The sequence below is a fragment of the Giraffa tippelskirchi genome, chromosome 1 (genome assembly GCF_054371585.1).
Source record: "Giraffa tippelskirchi isolate mGirTip1 chromosome 1, T2T-mGirTip1v1.2.pri, whole genome shotgun sequence".
NCBI classification, from domain to species: Eukaryota; Metazoa; Chordata; class Mammalia; order Artiodactyla; family Giraffidae; genus Giraffa; species Giraffa tippelskirchi.
The window spans coordinates 201,465,083-201,489,960 of NC_137275.1; the positions used below are offsets into that span (position 1 = coordinate 201,465,083).

Sequence of the window (24,878 nt, forward strand, 5' to 3'; positions counted from 1 at the left end):
GTTTTGTAGATTCTATAGGATTTTCTACATAAATGGACTGATTATTTGTAAGTAAGTATACTTTACTTCTTTCCATTCTTTGTGTCTTTAATTTCTTTTTCTTGACTCATTGCACAGGCGAGAACATCAGTGCAATGATGAATTTAAATGGTGGTGAAAGTGGACATCCTTTCCTTGCTCCTGATCTTATGGGGAATGCTTTCCTCCTAAGTGTAAGTTTTATAGCTACTCTTCGTCAGCTTGACAAGCTTCCTTTCTATTCCTTGTTAATGAGTTTTTACTGGGAATGGATGTTGGATTTTGTCATTTTTTTGTGGCATCTTTACAGATGATCATTTGTGTTTTTCTTTTTTAGTCTTTTATTATAATTTAGTAAATTATACATTTTTGTTCTTAAATCAGCCTCTTATTTCTGTTAATACAATGCACTGATATTCAAATTTCATCAGTTTTACCTTCATTTTGTGTGTATGTGTATATTTATTTAGTTCTTTGAAATTTTATGTATGTACATTCATGTAGCTACCACTGTATTCAAAGATACAGGACAATTCCATCACAAGAATCCCCCTTCTGCTACTCTTTTATAGTCACAGCCTACACCCTCACTCTTTCCCTCTCTTCATCTGGCAACCACTAATCTGTTCTCTGTCTCTATAATTTTGTCATTTCAAGAATGTTATATAAAAGAAGTCACATCATACATTACCTTTGGAGATAGCTTTTTTTTTCTTTTGATAGCCATACAAATTGTTGTATATACTAGTATTTTATTCCTTTTATTGCTGAGTGGTAGTCCATGGTATCAGTGTATCAATACTACAGTTTGTTAAACCATTGAAGAACACTTGAGTTCTTTATATTTTTGGCTATTAAGAATAAAGTGGACATTTGTGTGTAGGTTTTTGTGTGAATGTATGTTTTTTGTTTCTGGCATAAATGCCCAAAAGTGCAAGTTGCTGGCCTGTATGGTAAATATACATTTAGTGTTATAATAAAATGCCATACTCATTTCCAGAATGGCTATACCATTTTATATTCCCATCAGGAGTGTTTGAGTGATCCAGTTTTTCTGCATTTGTGTCAGGATTTGGTGTTAACACTATATATATTTTTTATTTTAGCCATTCTATCAGATATCTAGCAGTATCTCCTTAGTTGGTGGGAGTAAGAAGTTTAGTACAAGCAGTTCTTCTCTGAGGAGAGCTGAGTAGCTCAGCTCTGAGTAAGTTCACTGTAGCAAAGCTTTGTTCTTCTTGCAGAGAGACTTGCATTCTCCCCATGGGTAGATTAAGAGCTTATGAGGACCTGTTCATAGGTGGCTATTGCTGTCATTTTGTGAGGTCTTCCTGGCATGTCCTTAGCATCTACTTATTCTCCTCAATCATTTTCCCTGAGTGGTTGGCGGGTGTGAGTGTGTCTTAAGATCTAATCTAATCTGACCACCAAGTGGTTCTGGCAAAGACAATCTAACAAGTGGTGAGAGGAAAGACATAGTTTCCTCCTAGGTTAGCTTATATTGGTGGTGGGCAGGCAGGGACCTACAGTCTCAGGTCCAAAGTATCCACTTGAGCATCTTTGGACACTGCAGTTTTAAAAGGGCCAACTTCTGATAGTTCATGTCAGCTTGGTGGGCACCATGAAAGTTGATTGGCCCCAGGAATAATGGGTAACATGAATATCATTAACTAGAGTTGTTTGTTTCTTTTTTTTTTAAAATAAATTTATTTATTTTAGTTGGGGGCTAATTACTTTACAATATTGTAATAGTTTTTGCCATACATTGACATGAATCAGCCATGGGTTTACATGTGTTCCCCTTCCTGGACCCCCCACCCACCTCCCTCCCCATCCTATCCCTCTGGGTCATCCCATTGCCCCGGCCCTGAGCCTTTGTCTCATGCATCGAACATGGAATGGTGTTCTGTTTCACATATGATAATATACATGTTTCAATGCTATTCTCCCAGAACGTCCCACCCTTACCTTCTCCCTCAGAGTCCATAAAATTGTTCTATGCATCTGTGTCTCTTATTCTGTCTCACATATAGGGTTATCGTTACCATCTTTCAAATTCCATATATATGCATTAGTATACTGTATTGGTGTTTTGCTTTCTGGCTTACTTCACTCTGTATAATGGGCTCCAGTTTCACCCATCTCAGTAGAACCGATTCAAATGTATTTTTTTTAATGGCTGAGTAATATTCCATTGTGTATATGTACCACAGCTTCCTTATCCATTCGTCTGCTGATGGACATCTAGGTTGCTTCCATGTCCTGGCTATTGTAAACAGTGCTGCGATGGACATTGGGGTACACGCCTCTCTTTCAATTCTGGTTTCTTCGGTGTGTATGCCCAGCAGTGGGATTGCTGGATCATATGGCAGTTCTATTCCCAGTTTTTTAAGGAATCTCCACACTGTTCTCCATAGTGGCTGTACTAGTTTGCATTCCCACCAACAGTGTAAGAGGGTTCCCTTTTCTCCACACCCTCTCCAGCATTTATTGCTTGTAGACTTTTGGATAGCAGCCATTCTGACTGGTGTGAAATGATACCTCATTGTGGTTTTGATTTGCATTTCTCTAATAATGAGTGATGTTGAGCATCTTTTCATGTGTTTGTTAGCCATCTGTATGTCTTCTTTGGAGAAATGTCTGTTTAGTTCTTTGGCCCATTTTTTGATTGGGTCGTTTATTTTTCTGGAATTCAGCTGCAGAAGTTGCTTGTATATTTTTGAGATTAATTGTTTGTCTGTTGCTTCGTTTGCTATTATTTTCTCCCATTCTGAAGACTGTCTTTTCACCTTGCTTATAGTTTCCTTTGTTGTGCAAAAGCTTTTAATTTTAATTAGGTCCCATTTGTTTATTTTTGCTTTTATTTCCAATATTCTGGGAGGTGGGTCATGGAGGATCCTGCTGTGATTTATGTCAGAGAGTGTTTTGCCTATGTTTTCCTCTAGGAGTTTTATAGTTTCTGGTCTTACATTTAGATCTTTAATCCATTTTGAGTTTATTTTTGTGTATGTTGAGGAAATGTTCTAGTTTCATTCTTTTACAAGTGGTTGACCAGTTTTCCCAGCACCACTTATTAAAGAGATTGTCTTTTCTCCGTTGTATATTCTTGCCTCCTTTGTCGAAGATAAGGTGTCCATATGTGCGTGGGTTTATCTCTGGGCTTTCTATTTTGTTCCATTGATCTATATTTCTATCTTTGTGCCAGTACCATACTGTCTTGATGACTGTGGCTTTGTAGTAGAGCCTGAAGTCAGGCAGATTGATTCCTCCAGTTCCATTCTTCTTCCTCAAGATTGCTTTGGCTATTCGAGGTTTCTTATATTTCCATACAAATTGTGAGATGATTTGTTCTAGTTGTGTGAAAAATACCATTGGTAGCTTGATAGGGATTGCATTGAATCTATAGATTGCTTTGGGTAGTATACTCATTTTCACTATATTAATTCTTCCAATCCATGAACACGGTGTATTTCTCCATCTGTTTGTGTCCTCTTTGATTTCTTTCATCAGTGTTTTATAGTTTTCTATATATAAGTCTTTTGTTTCTTTAGGTAGATATATTCCTAAGTATTTTATTCTTTTTGTTGCAATGGTGAATGGTATTGTTTCCTTAATTTCTCTTTCTGTTTTCTCATTATTGGAGTATAGGAATGCAAGGGATTTCTGTGTGTTAATTTTATATCCTGCAACTTTACTATATTCATTGATTAACTCTAGTAATTTTCTAGTAGAGTCTTTAGGGTTTTCTATGTAGAGGATCATGTCATCTGCAAACAGTGAGAGTTTTACTTCTTCTTTTCCTATCTGTATTCCTTTTATTTCTTTTTCAGCTCTGATTGCTGTGGCCAAAACTTCCAAAACTATGTTGAATAGTAGTGGTGAAAGTGGGCATCCTTGCCTAGTTCCTGACTTTAGGGGAAATGCTTTCAATTTTTCACCATTGAGGATAATGTTTGCTGTGGGTTTGTCATATATAGCTCTTATTATGTTGAGGTATGTTCCTTCTATTCCTGCTTTTTGGAGGGTTTTTATCATAAATGGATGCTGAATTTTGTCAAAGACTTTTTCTGCATCTATTGAGATAACCATATGGTTTTTATCTTTCAATTTGTTAATGTGGTGTATTACACTGATTGATTTGCAGATGTTAAAAAAAACTTGCATTCCTGGGATAAAGCCCACTTGGTCATGATGTATGATCTTTTTAATATGATGTTGGATTCTGTTTGCTAGAATTTTATTAAGGATTTTTGCATCTATGTTCATCAGTGATATTGGCCTGTAGTTTTCCTTTTTTGTGACATCTTTGTCTGGTTTTGGAATTAGGGTGATGGTGGCCTCATAGAATGAGTTTGGAAGTTTACCATCTTCTGCAATTTTCTGGAAGAGTTTGAGTAGGATAGGTGTTAGCTCTTCTCTAAATTTTTGGTAGAATTCCGCTGTGAAGCCGTCTGGTCCTGGGCTTTTGTTTGCTGGAAGATTTCTGATTACAGTTTCGATTTCCGTGCTTGTGATGGGTCTGTTAAGATCTTCTATTTCTTCCTGGTTCAGTTTTGGAAAGTTATACTTTTCTAAGAATTTGTCCATTTCTTCCAAGTTGTCCATTTTATTGGCATATAGCTGTTGGTAGTAGTCTCTTATGATCCTTTGTATTTCTGTGGAGTCTGTTGTGATCTCTCCATTTTCATTTCTAATTTTGTTGATCTGATTCTTCTCCCTTTGTTTCTTGATGAGTCTGGCTAATGGCTTGTCAATTTTGTTTATCTTCTCGAAAAACCAGCTTTTAGTTTTGTTGATTTTTGCTATGGTCTCTTTTGTTTCTTTTGCATTTATTTCTGCCCTAATTTTTAAGATTTCTTTCCTTCTACTGACCCTGGGGTTCTTCATTTCTCCCTTCTCTAGTTGCTTTAGGTGTAGAGTTAGTTGATTTATTTGATTTTTTTCTTGTTTCTTGAGGTACGCCTGTATTGCTATGAACCTTCCCCTTAGCATTGCTTTTACAGTGTCCCATAGGTTTTGGGTTGTCGTGTTTTCATTTTCATTCGTTTCTATGCATAATTTGATTTCTTTTTTGATTTCTTCTGTGATTTGTTGGTTATTCAGAAGCGTGTTGTTTAGCCTCCATATGTTGGAATTTTTAATAGTTTTTTTTCCTGTAATTGAGGTCTAATCTTACTGCATTGTGGTCAGAGAAGATGGCTGGGATGATTTCAATTTTTTTGAATTTACCAAGGCTAGATTTATGGCCCAGGATGTGATCTATCCTGGAGAAAGTTCCGTGTGCACTTGAGAAAAAGGTAAAATTGATTGTTTTGGGGTGGAAAGTCCTGTAAATATCAATTAAATCTAATTTGTCTACTGTATCATTTAAAGTTTGTGTTTCCTTGTTAATTTTCTGTTTAGTTGATCTATCCATATGCGTGAGTGGAGTATTAAAGTCTCCCACTATTATTGTGTTATTGTTAATTTCCCCTTTCATACTTGTTAGTATTTGCCTTATATATTGTGGTGCTCCTATGTTGGGTGCATATATATTTATGATTGTTACGTCTTCTTCTTGGATTGATCCTTTGATCTTTATGTAGTGTCCTTCTTTGTCCCTTTTCACAGCCTTTATTTTAAAGTCTATTTTATCTGAAATGAGAATTGCAACTCCTGCTTTCTTTTGATCTCCGTTTGCATGAAATATGTTTTTCCATCCCTTCACTTTCAGCCTGTGTGTGTCCCTAGTTTTGAGGTGGGTCTCTTGTAGACAGCATATATAGGGGTCTTGTTTTTGTATCCATTCAGCCAGCCTTTGTCTTTTGGTTGGGGCATTCAACCCATTTACATTTAAGGTAATTATTGATAAGTATGATCCCATTGCCATTTACTTTGTTGTTTTGAGTTCGTGTTGAAACATCCTTTCTGTGTTTCCTGTTTAGAGAAGATCCTTTAGCATTTGTCGGAGAGCTGGTTTGGTGGTGCTGAATTCCCTCAGCTCTTGCTTGTCTGTAAAGCTTTTGAATTCTCCTTCATATCTGAATGAGATCCTTGCTGGGTACAGTAATCTGGGTTGTAGATTATTCTCTTTCGTTACTTTAAGTATGTCCTGCCATTCCCTTCTAGCCTGAAGGGTTTCTATTGAAAGATCAGCTGTTATCCTAATGGGGATCCCCTTGTGAGTTATTTGTTGTTTTTCCCTTGCTGCTTTTAATATTTGTTCTTTGTGTTTGATCTTTGTTAATTTGATTAATATGTGTCTTGGGGTGTTTCGCCTTGGGTTTATCCTGTTTGGAACTCTCTGGGTTTCTTGGACTTCTGTGACTATTTCTTTCCTCATTTTAGGGAAATTTTCAACTATTATCTCCTCGAGTATTTTTTCATGGCCTTTCCTTTTATCTTCTTCTTCTGGGACTCCTATGATTCGAATGTTGGGGCGTTTCATATTGTCCCAGAGGTCCCTGAGGTTTTCCTCATTTCTTTTGATTCTTTTTTCTTTTTTCCTCTCTGCTTCATTTATTTCCATCATTCTATCTTCTACCTCACTTATCCTATCTTCTGCCTCCGTTATTCTACTGTTGGTTCCCTCCAGAGTGTCTTTTATCTCCTTTATTTCATTATTCATTCTATATTGACTCCTTTTTATTTCTTCTAAGTCCTTGATAAACATTTCTTGCATCTTCTCAATCCTTGTCTCCAGGCTATTTATCTGTAACTCCATTTTGCTTTCAAGATTTTGGATCATTTTTATTATCATTATTCTAAATTCTTTTTCAGATAGATTCCCTATCTCCTCCTCTTTTGTTTGGTTTGGTGGGCATTTCTCATTTTCCTTTACTTGCTGAGTATTTCTCTGCCTTTTCATCTTGTTTAGATTGCTGTGTTAGGCGTGGCCCTTCTGTATTCTGGTAGTATGAAGTTCCTCTTTATTGTGGAGGTTCCTCACTGTGGGTGGGGTTGGACAGGTGGCTTGTCAAGGTTTCCTGGTTGGGGGAGCTTGTGTCGGTGTTCTGGTGGGTGGAGCTGAATTTCTGCTCTCTTGAGTGCAATGGAGTGACCAGTATTAATTTTTGAGATGTCTATGGATTTGATGTGTCTCTGGGCAGCCTGTATATTGATGCTCAGGGCTATGTTCCTGCGTTGCTGGAGAATTTACGTGGTATGTCTTGCTCTGGAACTTATTGTCTCTTGGGTGGAGCTTGGTTTCAGTGTATATGTGTAGGCTCTTGGGTGGTCTCTTATTATTTAATGTTTCCCCTGGCTTTCAGTCTTATTCTTGCAGTAGCCTCAAGACTTCTCCATCCATACAGCATCAATAATAAAACTTTTAGGTTAATGGTGAAAAGATTCTCCACAGTGAGGGATTCCCAGAAAGGTTCACTGAATTACATGGAGAGATGAGGTGAGGGGCGAGGTTGAGGTGACCAAGAGGGGAAGAGGGAAATCAAATGTGGAGAGAGCATTCTAGCCAGTAAGCACTTCCCTCTGTGCTTTCCACAGTCTGGAACCCTCAGAGTGATTCACAGAGATACATAGAGAGGGGGGAGGAAGGTAATAGAGGTGAGCATGAGTAGAAAGGGAGGAATCAAGAGGGGAGAGAGAGATCTGGGCAGTATCCTCTTCCTGAAGTGTTCTCCGGTACCCAGAACACCCTCAGAGATTCACAGAATTGGGTTGAGAAGAGAAGGAGGAGGGTGGGAGATAGAGGTTCCCTGGGGGAGAAGAAAGAGCATCAATAGGGGGAGAGAGTAATCAGGCCAGTGATCACACTCCTGAGTAAAAATGGGTCCTAAAGATTGGGTTCTTAAATGTACAAAACTGATATCAAATATGTAAAACAAAGATTAAAAATCAAGAGTAGAGGTTAGACTCTTATAAAACTTACAATATAAAAAAAAGAAGAAAAAAAGGAAACAGTGTAAAAAGAAAAAAAACAGTAAAACAGTAGAAAAAGAAACAGTAAAAAAAGTAAAACAGGAAAAAACCAGTAAAAAAAGAAAACACAAAAGGTATAAGATATATGTATGCAGTTTGCTTCAAAAATAGGGTTGTTGTTTTTTTTTTTGCAAGTTAATAGTGGGTTATGAAAATGAAAGTTAAAGGTGTAATAGAGGACTTGAAGAAAAAGGAAAGAAGAGAAAAAAAAATTTTTTTAATTAAAAAAAAAAATAGTAAAAAAAAATGTATCCCGGACTTTCTCTGGAGCTGTTGTGAGCAGTGTGGGGTCTGCTCAGTTTCAGATAGATCCTTGTTCCTGCTTATACTTTTCAAGATCTATAGGTCCCTTTCAATGCAGTCGGTATTAACTACAGGGATTTTAATCTGTTGGCCTGTCACTTCTAAGACGCTTCCCTCTGTTTGTTTGGCTTCTGTTTGGAGATCTCTTCAGTATCTAATTTCCGCCTTGCAACAGAGGGGTGGAGGTGGTCTCTTTAGGTTCGCTTGTTCAATCGTGCTGTGGGGAGGGAGGAACACTGCAAACCTGGCGTGTGTGTGGTGAGCTCGCAGTGTCTCGGCCGCACTGGGTTCGCCCCCGCTCACGGCGTGTGTGCTTTCCCCGTCTACCCTGCTCAGGCTTCAGGTTACTCGGCCGGGGAGTGGGCCGGGGAGCGGGCCCTGAGCTGCGTGCACTGCCCAGGTCTAAGCCGCTCAGGTTCAGGCTCCCGGTTACTCCACAAAGGCGCAGACTCGGTTTCGCCCGCGGCTTGTGCCGTTCCCGGTCGGAGCTGCTCAGGCGGCCAGGAGTTTGGCGAGCGCGCTCTCCCCTGTTGGGGCGGTGCGGCTTATCACCTCCCTGGTCCCCGCCTCGGTTTACGGGCGCGCCCGGCTCCGGTGTGCTTTGTGTCGGTTCTAGGGAGCTGGTCTCTGGCTGCGACCCTCCCGGCGGCTGTCGACCCTCCGGGATCTCAGGCAGTCTTTGCTTAGAAACTGGGAGCCTGTTTGCAGTTTGGTAGGGGGTGCCCTCTCTGGGGCCGAGTTTGCCCCTTTCCGGCTCTGGCGGGCCCCGCCTGCCCGCTGTGTCTGGCGGGGGATGGGGCGGTCCGCAGCCGGCTAGCTCTCCTCTGGTATCGCTCAGTCCTTTGTTCTGTGAGCAGGCCGGCAGTGCCTTAGAGTTGGGCTTTTCGCGGGATAGTTCTCTCTCTCTCTGGCTGTCCCACAGTTTAGGTTGCTATCTCACGTTAGCTCCCTTAGATTGCCCTCAGGGCACTCAGGCCCGGTCCTTACCCTAGGCAGTGCCGCCCGCTCCTCTCCGTTCAGCCCCCACTTGCTGGTGGCGGATGATGCGAGCGTCTGGGGTTCTTTGCTGGGAGTTGCTTTAGGCACATAATCTGTGGGTTTTATTTATTTTTTCTCCTAGTTACGTTGCCCTCTGAGATAAGAAATCTTCCCCCACACCCGCCGGTGAGAGGGTTTCCTGGTGCTTGGAAATTTCTCCTCTTTTACGACTCCCTCCCCGGGACGGGTCTCCGTCCCTAACTCTTTTGTCTCTCTTTATATCTTTTATAATTTCTCCTACCTCTTTTGAAGATAATGCGCTGTCTTCGTGGATGCCTGACGTCCTCTGCCAGCCTTCAGAAGTAGTTTTGTGAAGTTTTCTCAGCGTTCAGATGTTCAGCGTTCAAATTTCGCTAAATTTGTGGAGGAGAGAGTGGTCTCCCCGTCCTATTCCTCTGCCATCTTAGCCCCGCCTCCTGTTTGTTTCTTTTAAGGTAGAATTTATTTACTGGAAATGCAACATTTTAAGTATACTAGTCTGTGAATTCAAACAATGCATATATCTCTATAACACAAACTTTATCAAAATGCAGATTACTGTTATCCAGATAGTTCCCTTGTGGCCCATCCCAGTAAACCCCTGCTCCCACCCCTCAGAGGTACCACTGTTTTTCTGATTTTATTTCACCATTGATTAGTTTTGTCTGCTGTACAATTTTGCATAAAAGGAATCATATAATACTTTCTTTTTTGTGTAAGGCTTCTTTCACTCAGTATATTTTTTAAGCATCATCCATGCTGTGGCATACATCAGTAGTCTGTTCTTTCTTTAACATCAAATAATGTACCATCATATGGAATATATATATACATGACTGTTTATCCATTCTCCTTGAGAGACACCTTAATGGCTTCCAGTTTTAAGTTGTTTTTGCTGTTAATATTCTTATGGTAATTTTTTGCTTGTTTTCAACAAACCTTTTTTTCCATTTTCTTTGGATACATACCTAGGATGTAGTAGTTTCCTAGGGTTGATTTAATAAATTACCACAAACTGAGAAGCTTAAAAAAAGAAATTTATTCTTTTACAAATTCAAAATCAACCTGTTGGTGGAGTTGGTTCTTTCTGGAGGTTCTGAAAGGGAGTCTGTTCTGTGCCCCTCTCTTCGGTTTTGGTGGTTGCTGGCAATCCTTAGTGTTCCTTGTCTTGTAGCTGCATCACTCTAATCTCTGCCTCTCTGGTTACATAGCCTTCTTCCTTCTAAGTGTCTGTATCCAGATCTCCCTCTTCTTGTAAGGATACCAGTCATTGGATCAAAACTCAGTCTAATTGGAGTGAAACCTCATCTTAGCTTCATAACATCTGCGAAGACTCTTTCAAAATAAGGCCACATTCACATGTTCCAGGTTGACATTCATTTTGAGCTAAGTCACTTCAGTCGTGTCCAACCCTGTGCGACCCCACAGACAGCAGCCCACCAGGCTCCACCGTCCCTGGGATTCTCCAGGCAAGAGTACTGGAGTGGGGTGCCATTGCCTTCTCCAACATTCATTTTGGTGGGATACTATTTAGTCCAGTACACTGAGTCATAGGGTAACTGTACACGTAGTTTTATAAGAAATGACTAGACCTTTTCCAAAGTGGTTGTACAATTTCTCATTTCCGTGATCAACAAACATGTGAGAGTTCTTGTCACTTCACATCCTCCCCAACAGTTTTCATTTTATCTTTGGTGATGGGTGTATAGAATTATCTCATAGGGGGTTTCCATTTTGCTCATGGTTAATGACGTTGAGTCCTTCTGTGTGCTTTTTGATCTTTTATGTATATCATATACTTTGTGAAGTATACATTCAAATATTTCTTCCAGTTTTTCTGTGTTGATTTTTATAATTAAATTTATTTTTAATTGAAGGATAATTGCTGTACAATATTGTGTTGATTTCTGCCAAACATCAACACGAATCAGCCATTGATATACCTATGTCCCCTCTCTTGAACCTCCTTCTCACCTCTCTCCCCATCCCACCCCTCTAGGTTGTTACAGTGCTCCATTTTGAGTTCCCTGAATCACACAACAAATTCCCATTGGCTATCTGTTTTACATATGGTAATGTATTTGTTTCCAGGTTACTCTCTCCATACATCCCACCCTCTCCTTACTGCCCCCCCCCACATTATTTTTCATTATTGAGTTTTATGAGTTCTTTATTAGTCCTGGATACCAGTCCATTGTCATTTGTACATTCTGCAAATATCCTCTCAATCTGAAGCTTTTGTGTTCATTTTCTTAACAATAACTTTTGATATTTTAATATTGAGGAAGTCTTTTTCTTTTCTTAAAATTTTTTTGTCATCTGTATTATATTTTAAATGCTGTTTAGTTCTAGCTGCTTTTATACTTAGATCTACAGTTCATCTTGAATTAACTTTTGTATATGGTGTGAGGCAGGAGTCAAGGTTTTGTTGTTTTTTTTTTCCATATAGATACACAGTGGCTCTAGCCCCATTTGTTGAAAAGTCTTGTATTTCTCTCGTTGGATTGCTTTCTTGAATATCTAATCACTGGCTAGGATTGGGTTTATTTTACACTCTCTCTGTTCTATTGTTTTGATTAGTATGTGTATCCTTAAACCAAACCACACTGTCTGTGCTACTGCAGGATCACTGGGAATCTTGACGTCAGGTAGTGTAAGTCTTCTCCTTTTGTTTCTTTTTTTTTCAGGGTTGCTTTGGATAGTCCTCTGCATTTCCACTTAAATTTTAGGATCAGTTTCTCATTTGCAAAAAGCAAGAAAAAAAGAAAACCTGGGTAGTGTTTATTTTGAGATTTTTCTGTATCTATAGATAACTTGAGGTAGAAATTACATCTTACCAACATCAACTCTTACAAGCCACTACCTAAATCTTTTCAAATTCATCTCAGCAAACTAAAGCAGAATTTAGAAGGAAATTTATAGCCTTAAGTGCTTATTTTAGAAAAGGTCTATGATCAGTGACTTAAGAAGCTATAAAAAGAACAAAGTAAGTGCACAGTGAGTGCAAGGAATGGAATAAAGAAAATAAGAGCAAAAATCTGTGAAATATAACACTTTATTAGCAGAAAAATTTGCCAAGAAAATATTGAATGTCTGAAAACAAAATTATATATTGCTACTAAATTATATATTGCTACATAGACTAATCAAGAGAAAAAGAAGACATAAATAATTCAAGAGTGAAGGGGAAGTTACTACATATTCTTGATACTTTAAAAGGATACTAAGGGGATATTATGAACAAGTTTATACTAACAAGTTTAACACCTTATATGAAATGAGTGAATTTTTGAAAAATACTATGGATACAGGATGGGACAAAATCTGAATATAGTACATTTTTAAAGTAATTAAGTTGGTGGTGGGTCCCCGAACCTGCACAAGTGATAAAAACAGTCCATATTTAAAAAGAATTACACACCATGCCCAAATGGAATTTATTCTACATATGCAAAGCTCAGCATTAGAAACTCTGTACTATAGATTAGTCAGTTTATATATCCTCTGATAGAAGCTTTCTCTCCAGCTCTCTTCCTTTCTAAGTCCTCAGCAAAGTCACATTTATCATCCATATTTCTACCAGCAGTCTCTTCTTGCTTTTTCTAGTATGTACCTCAACTCATTCAGCCTCTAACTGTCACCTAGTTCCAAAGCCACTTCACAAATTTTAGGTATTCGCTATAGCAGCATCCCACTTTTTGGTATCAAAATCAGTATTAGGGTTATTGAGTAACAGAACCATTTGGATGTATGTGTGTACACACACACACACACACACACACACACACACACACACATGATGTATTATAAAGAATTGGCTCATGTGACTATGGAGGCTGAGAAGTTCCAAGATCTGCAGTTAGCAAAATGAAGACATATAAGAGCCTGTGGTTCTCTCAGGCTCTCAGTCTCAACACCCAGGAAGAACTACTATTTCAGATCAAGTGTGATAGCAGGAAAAGCAAAAACAGCTCCATCTGTCTCCTCTCTACCACCCACCCTCCCATGTCCCAGCCAGAAGGTAGTTAGCCTGTAAGAATTCCCTCTTATTTGGTAGTTGTTGTTGTTCAGTCACTAAGTCATGTCCGACTCTTTGAGACCCAGTGGACTGCAGCACACCAAGCTTCCCTGTCCTTCACTATCTCCTAGAGTTTGCTCAGACTCATGTCCATTGAGTCAGTGATGCCATCCAACCATCTCGTTCTCTGTCGCCACCTTCTCCTCCTGCCTTCAGTCTTTCCTAGCATCAGACTCTTTTCCAGTGAATCGGCTTTTCGCATCAGATGGCCAAAGTATTGGAGCTTCAGCTTCAGCATCAGTCCTTCTAGTGAATATTCAGAATTGATTTCCTTTAGGATTGACTGGTTTGATCTCCTTGCTGTCCAAGGGACTCTCAAGAGTCTTCTCCAACACCACAGTTCAAAAGCATCAGTTCTTCAGCGCTCAGCCTTCTTTATGGTCCAGCTCTCACATCCATGCATGACTACTAGGAAAACCATAACTTTGATGTCAGCAAAGTTATGTCTCTGGTTTTTAATACACTGCCTAGGTTTGTCATTGCTTTTTTCCAAGGAGCAAGCGTCATTTAATTTTGTCACTGTCTGCAGTGATTTTGGAGTCCCCCAAAATAAAATGTGTTACTATTTCCACATTTGCCCCATCTATTTGCCATGAAGTAATGGGACCAGATGCTGTGATCTTAGTTTTTTGAATGTTGAGTTTTTCAACAGCTTTTTCACTCTCCTCTTTCACCCTGATCAAGAGGCTCTTTAGTGCCTCTTCATTTTCTGCCATTAGAGTGGTATCATCTGCATATCTGAGGTTGTTGATGTTTCTTCTGGCAATCTTGATTACATCTTATGAGTCATCCAGTCCAGCATTTTCCATGATGTCCTCTGCATGTAAGTTAAATAAGCAGGGTGACAATATACAGCCTTGACTTAATGCTTTCTCAATTTTGAACCAATCTGTTGTTCCATGTCTGGTTCTGACTGTTGCTTCTTGACCTGCATACAGGTTTCTCAGGAGACAAGTAAGGTAGTCTGGTATTCCCATCTTTTTAAGAATTTCCACAGTTTGTTGTGATCCACACAGTCAGAGTCTTTAATGTAGTCAATGAAGCAGAGTATATTTTTTTGGAATTCCCTTGCTCTTTCTATGATCCAGCAGATGTTGGCAATTTGATCTCTGATTCCTCTGCCTTTTCTAAGTCCAGCTTGTACATCTGGAAGTTCTCGGTTCATGTACTGCTGAAGCCTAACTTGAAGGATTTTGAGTATTACCTTGGGAGAGGGTCAGTCTTTTGTTCTACTCAGGCCTTCAACTGCTTTACTCAGTCTTCCTATTTAAGTGTTAAAGTCTTCCAAAAACACCCTCACAGAAACACCCAGAATAGTGTTTGAATGTTTGGGCAACCTGTGGCCAGAGCAGTTAATGCATGAAATTAACTGTCACATATTTTAATATTTCTTTTATATTGTCTTAAAGTCATGGAGATGGCATATTATGAAAGTTGTCTAGTTTCCAGAGATTAATTCAGATTCTTATCAAATGTGTTCCCTTTTTTCACATGTGGACCGAGTCTTAAAATTCTTTAAATTGTTTAAAAGCAGTGAATGCACAGCATTCTTTCTTCTATTGTAATCCAGTACCTATGGCATCTGTTTAACTCACTGTTATAATTTTATTCCTTACAATTACAGCTGCAGAAGGAAAAATTTCTTTAAAAGCCATTAGGCATGGATTTTTTTTCTGTTTCCTTTGGGATGTTTGTTGAACATCCCAACATGAACAGTTGTTGAAATACTTATTGGTCTGAAAAATCAATTGGCATGAGAGTAGCTGTAGGTTATAAAAGAGTTTATAAACTGATAATTTTTTTTAATATCTTGGAAACTTTTATGATTAACTGAAAAGAATTACCATGGTAAAATTTTATTTCTTCTTTTATTGAGGAACTTGGATGCTTAAAGCCAAAGTGTACATTGTAACTCTTAATCACTTTTAGTTAAAATTTGTCACATTACTGCTGCTGCTAAGTCGCTTCAGTCGTGTCCGACTCTGTGCGACCCCATAGACGGCAGCCCACCAGGCTCCACCGTCCCTGGGATTCTCCAGGCAAGAATACTGGAGTGGGCTGCCATTTCCTTCTCCAATGTATGAAAGTGAAAAGTGAAAGTGAAGTCGCTCAGTCATGTCTGACTCTTAGCGACCCCATGGACTGCAGCCTACCAGGCTCCTCCGTCCATGGGATTTTCCAGGCAAGAGTACTGGAGTGGGGTGCCATTGCCTTCTCCCGTCACATTACTAGATAGGCACAAAAATGATGATGAGTGAACAGCCTTAGTAGAGACTAAGGCTCCCATAAGGACAGCGTTAACTGTATTTAAATCAGCCACTGTATGTAATACAAAAGACACTGAACAGCATACCTGTAGTGAAGTAGTTTACCACTGGCCTTAGACTTTATGCCCAGCTGGGAGTAAAACAGGTCAAGGAGAAGGCAGTGGCTACTTTTCTCTTCCCATCACAGACAGATCATAGACAAGGAGACAATAATGCAATACTGAAAACTCAGCTGTCAGAGCTTTAGAATTACAACAGAAGTATTTCTTGGAAACTGCTAGCCAGAAATGTACATGCCTGCCATGAGTTTTGAAAATGTGGACAGCCTAGCTTAACAAAATAAACTCACTCACGGTTCAATGGGCTGAGCTAAAGACCAACCATGGTGGGACCCCTCATGGCCAGAACTGTGTGCAAAGACTGAAAGGATATTCACTTTCGTTGGAAGTCCAGTAGGGTCAGCACTTACGAGTGATTAGTCAGGGCTATTTCACAGGATCCTCTAGATTTAGCATCACACACACACACAGTGAAGTTTACTGAATAGTTTGCTGAGGAGGAAGTGTAGGGCCTTTTAAGTGTTAGGAAGGGCTTTCATGGTAGCTATTATTGTTAGTATTAAAAGCTGGCATCTTAGACAGATAGAATGAGTAACTTTCTGTAAAAGGGTCAGATACTAAATATTTTAGGTTTTGTAGTCTTTATGTTCTTTGTTGCAACTAGTCACCTTTGCCTTTGTATGTGAAAGCTGCTATAGACACAACATAAAGATTGAATGTGGCTGTGTCCGATAGACTTACTTACAAAACACACGGTTGGCTGTAGTTTGCTGACCAATGTTGTTGATTGTTCATGAAATACATCTCAGTTTTGACTGGTGAAGAAAGAAACATGTATGTCTGGAAAGGCCTGGTGTACTGAGTTTATTGAAGGTTCATGGTATTTTTCATCAGCTTCAGGTGGATAGAAGCAGGGTGATAGAACAAGGCATCCAAATTTGATATCTGCAAAAGTTATTTTAGGTGGAAAGTTTCTATTTACAACAATTTGCATTAAAAAAAAAAAAAAGCAAAACACTGAGAAGAGCAGGTCTTAGATTGATTGGGGTCACCGGGAGCCAAAATCATTTAAGGGGTTGTAGGCCTAAATTATGTCTCTGTGTTTCACTGCCGCCACACACCGTGTTAGAGGACCCAGCACATAATCCTCTAAGAAATACTTGTTTAGGACCGGGGAAACACCTTCCGGTTCACTTCCCACATGGATCTCTGACCTGTCCTCTATACTGCCTCCATTAGGTAGTTCAGTTCAGTTCAGTCGCTCAGTCGTGTCCAACTCTTTGCGACCCCATGGACTGCAGCACGCCAGGCCTCCCTGTCCATCACCAACTCCCGGAGTTTACTCAAACTCATGTCCATTGAGTCAGTGATGCCATCCAACCATCTCATCCTCTGTTGTCTCCTTCTCCTCCCGCCTTCAATTTTTCCCAGCATCAGGGTCTTTTCACATGAGTCAGTTCTTCACATCAGGTGGCTGAAGTATTGGAGTTTCAGCTTCAACATCAGTCCTTTCAATGAATATTCAGGACTTATTTCCTTTAGGATGGACTGGTTGGATCTCCTTGCTGTCCAAGGGACTCTCAAGAGTCTTCTCCAACACCACAGTTCAAAAGCATCAATTCTTCGGCACCCAGCTTTCTTTATAGTCCAACTGTAGAGTGACTCCCTTTTTTGACTCCATCCTTTCTTATAGGAAAAATCCCTAAAGAAATTTGTAATAAGCTATGTATTTAACTCTCAGTAAAAGCATATGTTTGTAGATATTGTTTACACTGGTGTTAATGACTGTGGCTTGTAGGATAATTGTATTGGAGGCACATGAATAACTGATGGCAGTGATTTATAGGGCTAGAGCTGCCTGTGATGCTTTCTTAAAACTCCTTAAGCTGGGCTGATACTTAGAGCTAGCTCATTATGTAGGTTTTATGTGTTGTAAAAGATATGCATTAATATGTCACCATGGGTTGGAAGGAAGGTCTTTGTAGGAAGTCTTTGTGTGGGAGCATCTGAGGAATGAGAGCTAGACAAGTGTTAACCATCCACAAGATACCTGTGGTTATTTTGACTAACACTTTCTCTCCAGCAGAACGAAGAACAGAATTCCAGCCCTGTCTCTCCTGCCCAGTGACTTTTTCCAATCCACAGATCCTCCATCAATATGTGCTCTGTGGTCATTCCCTTCAGATCTTCCCAGGTTCATCTGCAGAAAGCCACTTCCTACTAGAAGCTCCAAGCTGCTTGAATGACAAAGCAGAAGATGGAGAGAGAGAAGGCTCTGGCACTGTATTTGGGAGGCTGCGGCTGAGTGGGACTTCAAGGGCATTTTTCAGCTCATCTCAAGGTCAGCCAGTAGACCAGGGAGGCAATAGCAGTGGAAGGATAGACCAGGGGATGATCTCTGATGAGGCAGATGCAGTATTGACAGAGACAAACATCTCAGAATCTGGAGCAGTCATATGTGAAAACTATAGACTAGGATTTAGCACAAAATCAAGCCTCTTTAGCCTCCAGAAGCATCATGTGTGCCCTGAATGTGGCAGAAACTTCTGCCAGAAGTCAGACCTCGTCAAACACCAGAGGACGCACACGGGAGAGAAGCCGTATAGTTGTAGAGAGTGTGGGCGAGGCTTTGGCCGGAAGTCCTCCCTCACCATACACCAGAGGAAGCACTCAGGGGAAAAGCCCTATGTGTGCAGGGAGTGTGGGCGGCACTTCAGGTATACATCCTCCTTAACTAACCATAAGAGGATACACTCCGGGGAGAGACCCTTTGTATGTCAGCAGTGTGGGCGAGGCTTTCGCCAGAAGATCGCCCTCATCCTGCACCAGAGGACACACTTGGAAGAGAAGCCTTTTGTGTGTCCAGAGTGTGGAAGAGGCTTTTGCCAGAAGGCATCACTCCATCAACACCGTAGCTCACATTCAGGTGAGAGGCCCTTCTTGTGCCTGGAGTGTGGGCGTGGCTTCAGGCAGCAGTCACTGCTCCTCAGTCACCAGGTCACACACTCAGGCGAGAAGCCTTATGTCTGTGCTGAGTGTGGGCACAGCTTTCGCCAGAAAGTCACCCTCATCAGACACCAGAGGACACACACAGGGGAGAAGCCTTACCTGTGCTCTGAGTGTGGGCGTGGCTTTAGCCAGAAAGTGTCCCTCATGGGCCACCAGAGGACGCACACAGGTGAGAAGCCTTATGTGTGCTCTGAATGTGGGCGTGGCTTTGGTCAGAAGGTTACCCTCATCAGACACCAGAGGACGCACACAGGGGAGAAGCCTTTTCTGTGTCCCGAGTGTGGACGTACCTTTGGCTTCAAGTCACTTCTTACCAGACACCAGAGGATACATTCAGGGGAGGAGGCTGATGTGTATGGAGTATGTGAGCAAAGACTTGGTCTGAAGATCCAACTCACCTCTGACCAGAGGACACACTCCGGAGAAAAGCCATGTGTGTGTGATGAGTGTGGACGCGGCTTTGGCTTCAAGTCAGCCCTCATCAGACACCAGCGGACACATTCAGGAGAGAAGCCATATGTGTGCAGGGAGTGTGGTCGTGGCTTTAGCCAGAAGTCTCACCTCCACAGGCATAGGAAAACCAAATCTGGCCATCACCTGCTGCCACAGGAGCTGTTCTCTTGACATTTCCTTTCCTTCCCCATGAGTGTCTAGGTGGCAGAAATCACTAGGAAATGTTCCACCTCCCTTAAAATGCAGTTGAGAAAAAAATGTTGCATTTTTTCAGTGATCATAAGATAGTTGATTTATGGTTTACTTCCTGGACTGGCAATGAGTTTTAATTTGCCAGGGCTGCCATAACAAAATACAACAGACTTGGTAACTCAAAGAACAGAAGTTTATTTTCTCATAGTTCTGGAGACTAGAAGTCCAAGATCAATGTGTAGGCAGTTTGGTTTTTACTGAAGTCTTTCCTCTTGGCTTGCAGATGATTGCATTCTTGCTGAGTCCTGAAATGGACTTTTTTTCCCCTATGTGTGCACTTTCCTGGTAACTCTCTCTCTTCTTTCTGAGGACACCAGCCATACTGGGTTAAGGCTCCACCCTATGACCTTGTAAAGGCCCTGTCATCAAATAAAGTCAGCTTTATGTGTTATGTTATGACTTCAATGTGTTAATTTGGGGGAACAATTCAGTCTTAACAACTCAGTCCTCTGGACCCCCTATATTCACATTCTTCAAGTACAAAATACATTCACCCCAAATTAACAGCTGCAAAAGTCTTAGCCCATTTCAACTTCATCTCTACATTCAAAATCTCACCTAAGTTTTATTTAAGTCGAGTGTGGATGAGACTAGAAGTACATTTCATCCTTTCCAGCTGTGAACCTGTGAGCCAGACAAGTTATTTGCTTCCAAAATACAATGATGGGACAGGCAGAGATTCACATTCCCATTCTAAAAGTGCAAAGGGTTGATTGGTCCCAAGCAAGTTTAAAACGTTACAAGGCAAATTCTATTAGTTTTTAAGGCGTGAGAATGACCTCTGGTTGTATCTTCTGCCCTCTGGTCTGGCTGGTACGGTATAGGTGTATGGCCCACTGAAACCATGGAAGAACCATACTGGCTCCCCAGACTTTTACTGTCTGGGCCTGTTTTGGAAATGGCATACCTGCTGGTCTCTGTTTCACCTTTGGGTCATTCTTTCCTCTTCTTGATGGATAATGTAGTCAGATAGTTAGCTCTCTTCTCCCTTCTTGTAGAATCCCAGAAGTCTTAACAGCCTGCCTTCATTTTGTCCCATCTATGTCACCTTTTTGGAGAAGGAAATGGCAACCCACTCCAGTGTTCTTGCTTGGAGAATCCCAGGGACGGGGGAGCCTGGTGGGCTGCCGTCTGTGGGGTCGCACAGAGTCGGACATGACTGAAGCAACTTAGCAGCAGCAGCAGCATGTCACCTTTAATTCTACATCTGAGATGGTTGATTGCTTCCAAACTTAACTCTTTATTAAGCCATGTCTAACTACACCATAGTATTCTTTCCAGAACATGCTTCTCATTTTCTGCACCATGGATATCCATAGGCTGAGAATTTCCCAAATCTCCGAATTCTAGTTCTCAGAATTTTGTTTAACAGTTCCTTCAATTTAGCTTTCTACTTTCACATTTTACTGTAAGGAGGGAGAAACCAGGTTGCACCTGTAACACTTTGCTTAGAAATCTCTTTAGCTAAAAATTTGTCACTTATGTTACAATTTCTCCTTTCCACAAAACACTGAAACACAGGCCAGGTTCTTTGCCACTTTATAACACGGATTGTCTTTTCTCCAATTTCTAGTAATATGTTCCTTATTTCTGAGACTGCATCAGAATCACTTTTAATGTCCATAGTCCTACCAACAGTCTCTTTTAGACAATTCAGGCTTTTTATAACAAGCCTATAACAACAGCCTCAAACCTCTTCCAGCCTCCGCCCATCACCCAGTTCCAAAGCTATTCCATATTTTCAGATATTACCCTCAGTACCAAAATTGTATTTGTTTGCTAAGACTGCCATTACAATACCAGAGGCTGGAATGGCTTAAGTGACAGAAATTTATTTTCTCAGTTAAGGAGGCTGCAAGTCCATTAAGGTGTTGACAGGGTTGTTTTCTATTTAAGTCTCTCTCCTTGGCTTGCAGATGGCTGCCTTCTTGCTGTGTCATCATGCAGGCTTTCTTCTGTACATTTGCTGGAGAGACAAAGTGAGCTCTGGTATCTCTTACTCTTATAAGGACACCAGCCCTATTGGATAAATACCTCATCCTATGCCACTGTTTAATCTTAATTACCTCCTTATAAGCCCTATGTCCAAATATTGGAGAGTTAGGGGTTCCCAGCCTGAGACGCTTGCACCGGCACTTCCCATCCTGAGACACTCGTATGCACACTGACCATGGCCAGTGAGGGCTGGGTATCAAGGCTTAGGCTTCAGAGGTCAGACTCCAGGGAGAAGGCTGGGGTTGACTACCTTGAAGACAGTCTGAGGGGCCTAGTACAGCATATTTGAGGAAGTCTAGGAAAAAGCTTGGCCTGCCAGAGAGGCAAGAGATCATTGTTGTTCAGTTTAGTTCAGTCACTCCGTCGTGTCTGACTCTTTGTGACCTCATGGATTGCAGCACACCAGGCTTCCCTGTCCATCACCAACTCCTGGAGATCGCTCAAACTCATATCCATTGAGTCTGTGATGCCATCCAACCATCTCATCTTTTGTCGTCCCCTTCTCCTCCTGCTTCAATCTTTCCCAGCATCAGGGTCTATTCTAATGAGTCAGCTGTTCACATCAGGTGGCCAAAGTATTGGAGAAACATGCAACAGGTGAAGGAGCATGGTAAAAACCCACCAGACCAAACAGATGAAGAGGAAATGGGCAGTCTACCTGAAAAAGAATTCAGAGTAATGATAGTAAAGATGATCCAAAGTCTTGGTGTTAAAATGGAGACACAGTTAGGGGTTGAAGAGATACAAGATATGTTTGCCTAGAAGAAATAACAGACAATCAGCAATGAACAACAAAATGACTGAAATTAAAAAAATACATTAGAGGGAACCAATAGCAGAATGTGGCAGAAGAACAGATAGATAAGTGACCTGGAAGATAGAATGATGGGAATAACTGAAACAGAATAGGATAAAGAAAAAAGAATGAAAAAAAATGAGGACAATCTCAGAGACCTCTGGGACAACATTAAGTACACCAATATTCAAATTATAGGGGTCCCAGGAGAAAAAAAAGGGTATGAGAAAATATTTGAGATTAGAGTTGAAAATTTATCTAACATAAGAAAGGAAACAGCTAGCTTAAGTCCAGGAAATCCAGAGAGTCCTATAAAGGGTATACCCAAGGAGACACATGCCAAGACACATATTAATCAAACTAACAAAAATTAAATGCAAAAATGTTAAAAGTCAGCAAGGAAAGAACAAATAGCATACAAGGGAATGCCCATAAGGTTAATAGCTGATATTTCAGCAGAAACTGTTCAAGGCAAAAGGGGTGTACTTAGAGTGACGAAATGAAAATACCTACAACCATGATTACCCAGCAAGGATTTTGTTTGGATTTGATGGAGAAATCAAAAGCTTTACAGACAATCAAAAATTAAGCAAATTCAGCACCACAAAACCAGCTTTACAACAAATGCTAGAGGAACTTCTCTAGATGGGACACATAATAGAAAAGACCTACAAAAACAAACACAAACCCATAAAGTAAATGCTAATATGATCATACATACCAAGAATTACCTTAAACATAAATGGATTAAATGTTCCAACCAAAAGACACAGACTGGCAGAATGAATACAACAAGACTCCTATATATGCTGTCTACAAGAGACCCGTTTCAGAGCTAAGGACCTATGCAGACTGAAAGTGAGGGACTGGAAAAAGATATTCCATGCAAATGAAAGTCAAAAAAAGAGGAGAGTAGCAATACTCAGATAAAATTGACTTTAAAATAAAGATCATCACAAAAGATAATGAAGGACACTACATAATGATCAAGGGATCAATCCAAGAAGAAGATATAACAATTATATATGCATAGGAGCACCTCAAATGCTATCATGGGAATGCTAAAAGGGGGAATTGACAGTAACACAATCATAGTGGGGGACTTTAACACCCTACTCACACTAATGGACAGATCATCCAGACAGAAAATTAATAAGGAAACACAAGCCTTAAATGACACATTGGTCCAGAGAACCTAATTGGTGTTTTTAATATATTCCATCCAAAAACTGTAGAATACATTTTTTTCTCAAGTATACATTGAACATTCTCCAAGATAGATTACATCTTGGGTCACAAATCAAGCCTTAGTAAATTTAAGAAAATTGAAATTGTATCAGGCATTTTTTTTCTGACCACAACAAAATAAGATTAGATATCAATAATAGGGGGGAAAAGACTATATAAAACACAAACATATGGAAGCTAGACAATACACTTCTAAATAATCAAGTGGTCACTGAAGAAATCAAAGAGGAAATTAAAAAAATACTGAAAAATGACAATGAAAACATTGTAATTCAAAACCTAAGGGATGCAGTAAAAGCAGTGCTAAGAGGGAAGTTTAAGCAATAAAAGCCTACCTCAGGAAATGAGAAAACATCAAATAGACAACCTAACTTTATACCTAAAGCAACTAGAAAAACAACAAAACCCTAAAGCAATTAGAAAAAGAAGAGCAAAAAACCCCAAAGTTAGTATCAGGAAAGAAATCATAAATATCAGAGCAGAAATAAATGAAGAAATGAAGGAAACATTAACAAAGATCAATAGATCTAAAGCCAGTTCTTTGAGATGATAATATTGACAAACCATTAGCCAGACTCATTGAGGCAAAAAGGGAGAAAACAATAAAATTAGAAATGAGAAAGAAGTCACAACAGAAAAGGCAGAAATACAAAGGATAATAAGAGACTACTACAAGCAACTATATGCCAATAAAATAGACAACCTGGAAGAAATGGACAAATTCCCAGAAAGTACAACCTTCCAAGACTGAACAAGGAAGAAATGGAAAATATGAACAGACCAGTCACAAGCACTGAGATTGAAACTCTGATAAAAAAATCTTCCAGCTAACAAAAGTCCAAGGCCAAATGGCTTCACAGGCAAATTCTATCAAACATTTAGAGAAGAGATAACACCTATCCTGCTCAAACTGTTCCAAACAATTGCAGAGGGACAAACACTCCAAAACTCAGTCTTTGAGGCCAATATCACCCTGATTCCAAAACCAGATAAAGATATCATAAAAAAAAAGAAAATTACAGATCAATTTCATCCATGATGAGCATAGATGCAAAAATCCTCAACAAAATACTAGCGAACAGAAGCCAACAACACATTAAAAGGATCATTTACCATGATCACATGGGGTTTATCCCAGGGATGTAAGGATACTTCAATATATGCAAATCAGTCAATGTGATACACCATATTAACAAACTGGAAAAAACCCAAAAACATATGATCATATCTATAGATGCAGAGAAAGCACAAGACTATTATTCAATCTAATTTTGGAAGTCCTAGCCACAGCAGTCAGAAATGAAAAAGAAATAAAAGGCATCCAGATTAGAAAAGAAGTAAACCTCTCACTGTTTGCAGATGTACTTATATTATACGTAGAAAACCCTAAAGATGCCACCAGAAAATTACTAGAGCTAATTAATGAATTTAGTAAAGTCGCAGGATACAAATTTAATACACAGAAA

At 40.0% G+C, this 24,878-nt stretch overlaps 1 protein-coding gene and 1 long non-coding RNA gene across 14 annotated transcripts in view; one reads left to right on the forward strand and one right to left on the reverse strand.

Annotated features, from left to right (window-relative positions):
• ZNF169 (zinc finger protein 169) overlaps nucleotides 1-24,878 on the forward strand; it is a 75,888-nt gene that overhangs the window by 37,649 nt on the left and 13,361 nt on the right. For 6 of the 13 annotated variants that reach the window (XM_081524281.1, XM_081524283.1, XM_081524333.1 and 3 more), the window contains one exon: nucleotides 17,746-19,764. In XM_081524281.1, the coding sequence (XP_081380407.1) occupies nucleotides 17,746-19,292 (1,547 nt within the window). In that variant the 3' untranslated portion in view covers nucleotides 19,293-19,764. Of the gene's footprint in view, nucleotides 1-17,742; nucleotides 19,765-24,878 lie in introns of those variants that run through there. The other 7 variants (XM_081524273.1, XM_081524276.1, XM_081524336.1 and 4 more) reach the window with 2 other exon arrangements.
• Nucleotides 21,186-21,762, reverse strand: LOC145519587 (uncharacterized). The gene is made up of 2 exons (XR_014063827.1): nucleotides 21,440-21,762; nucleotides 21,186-21,339 (listed from the first exon to the last, which is right to left on the reverse strand). It is a non-coding gene; the product is annotated as an uncharacterized LOC145519587 (long non-coding RNA).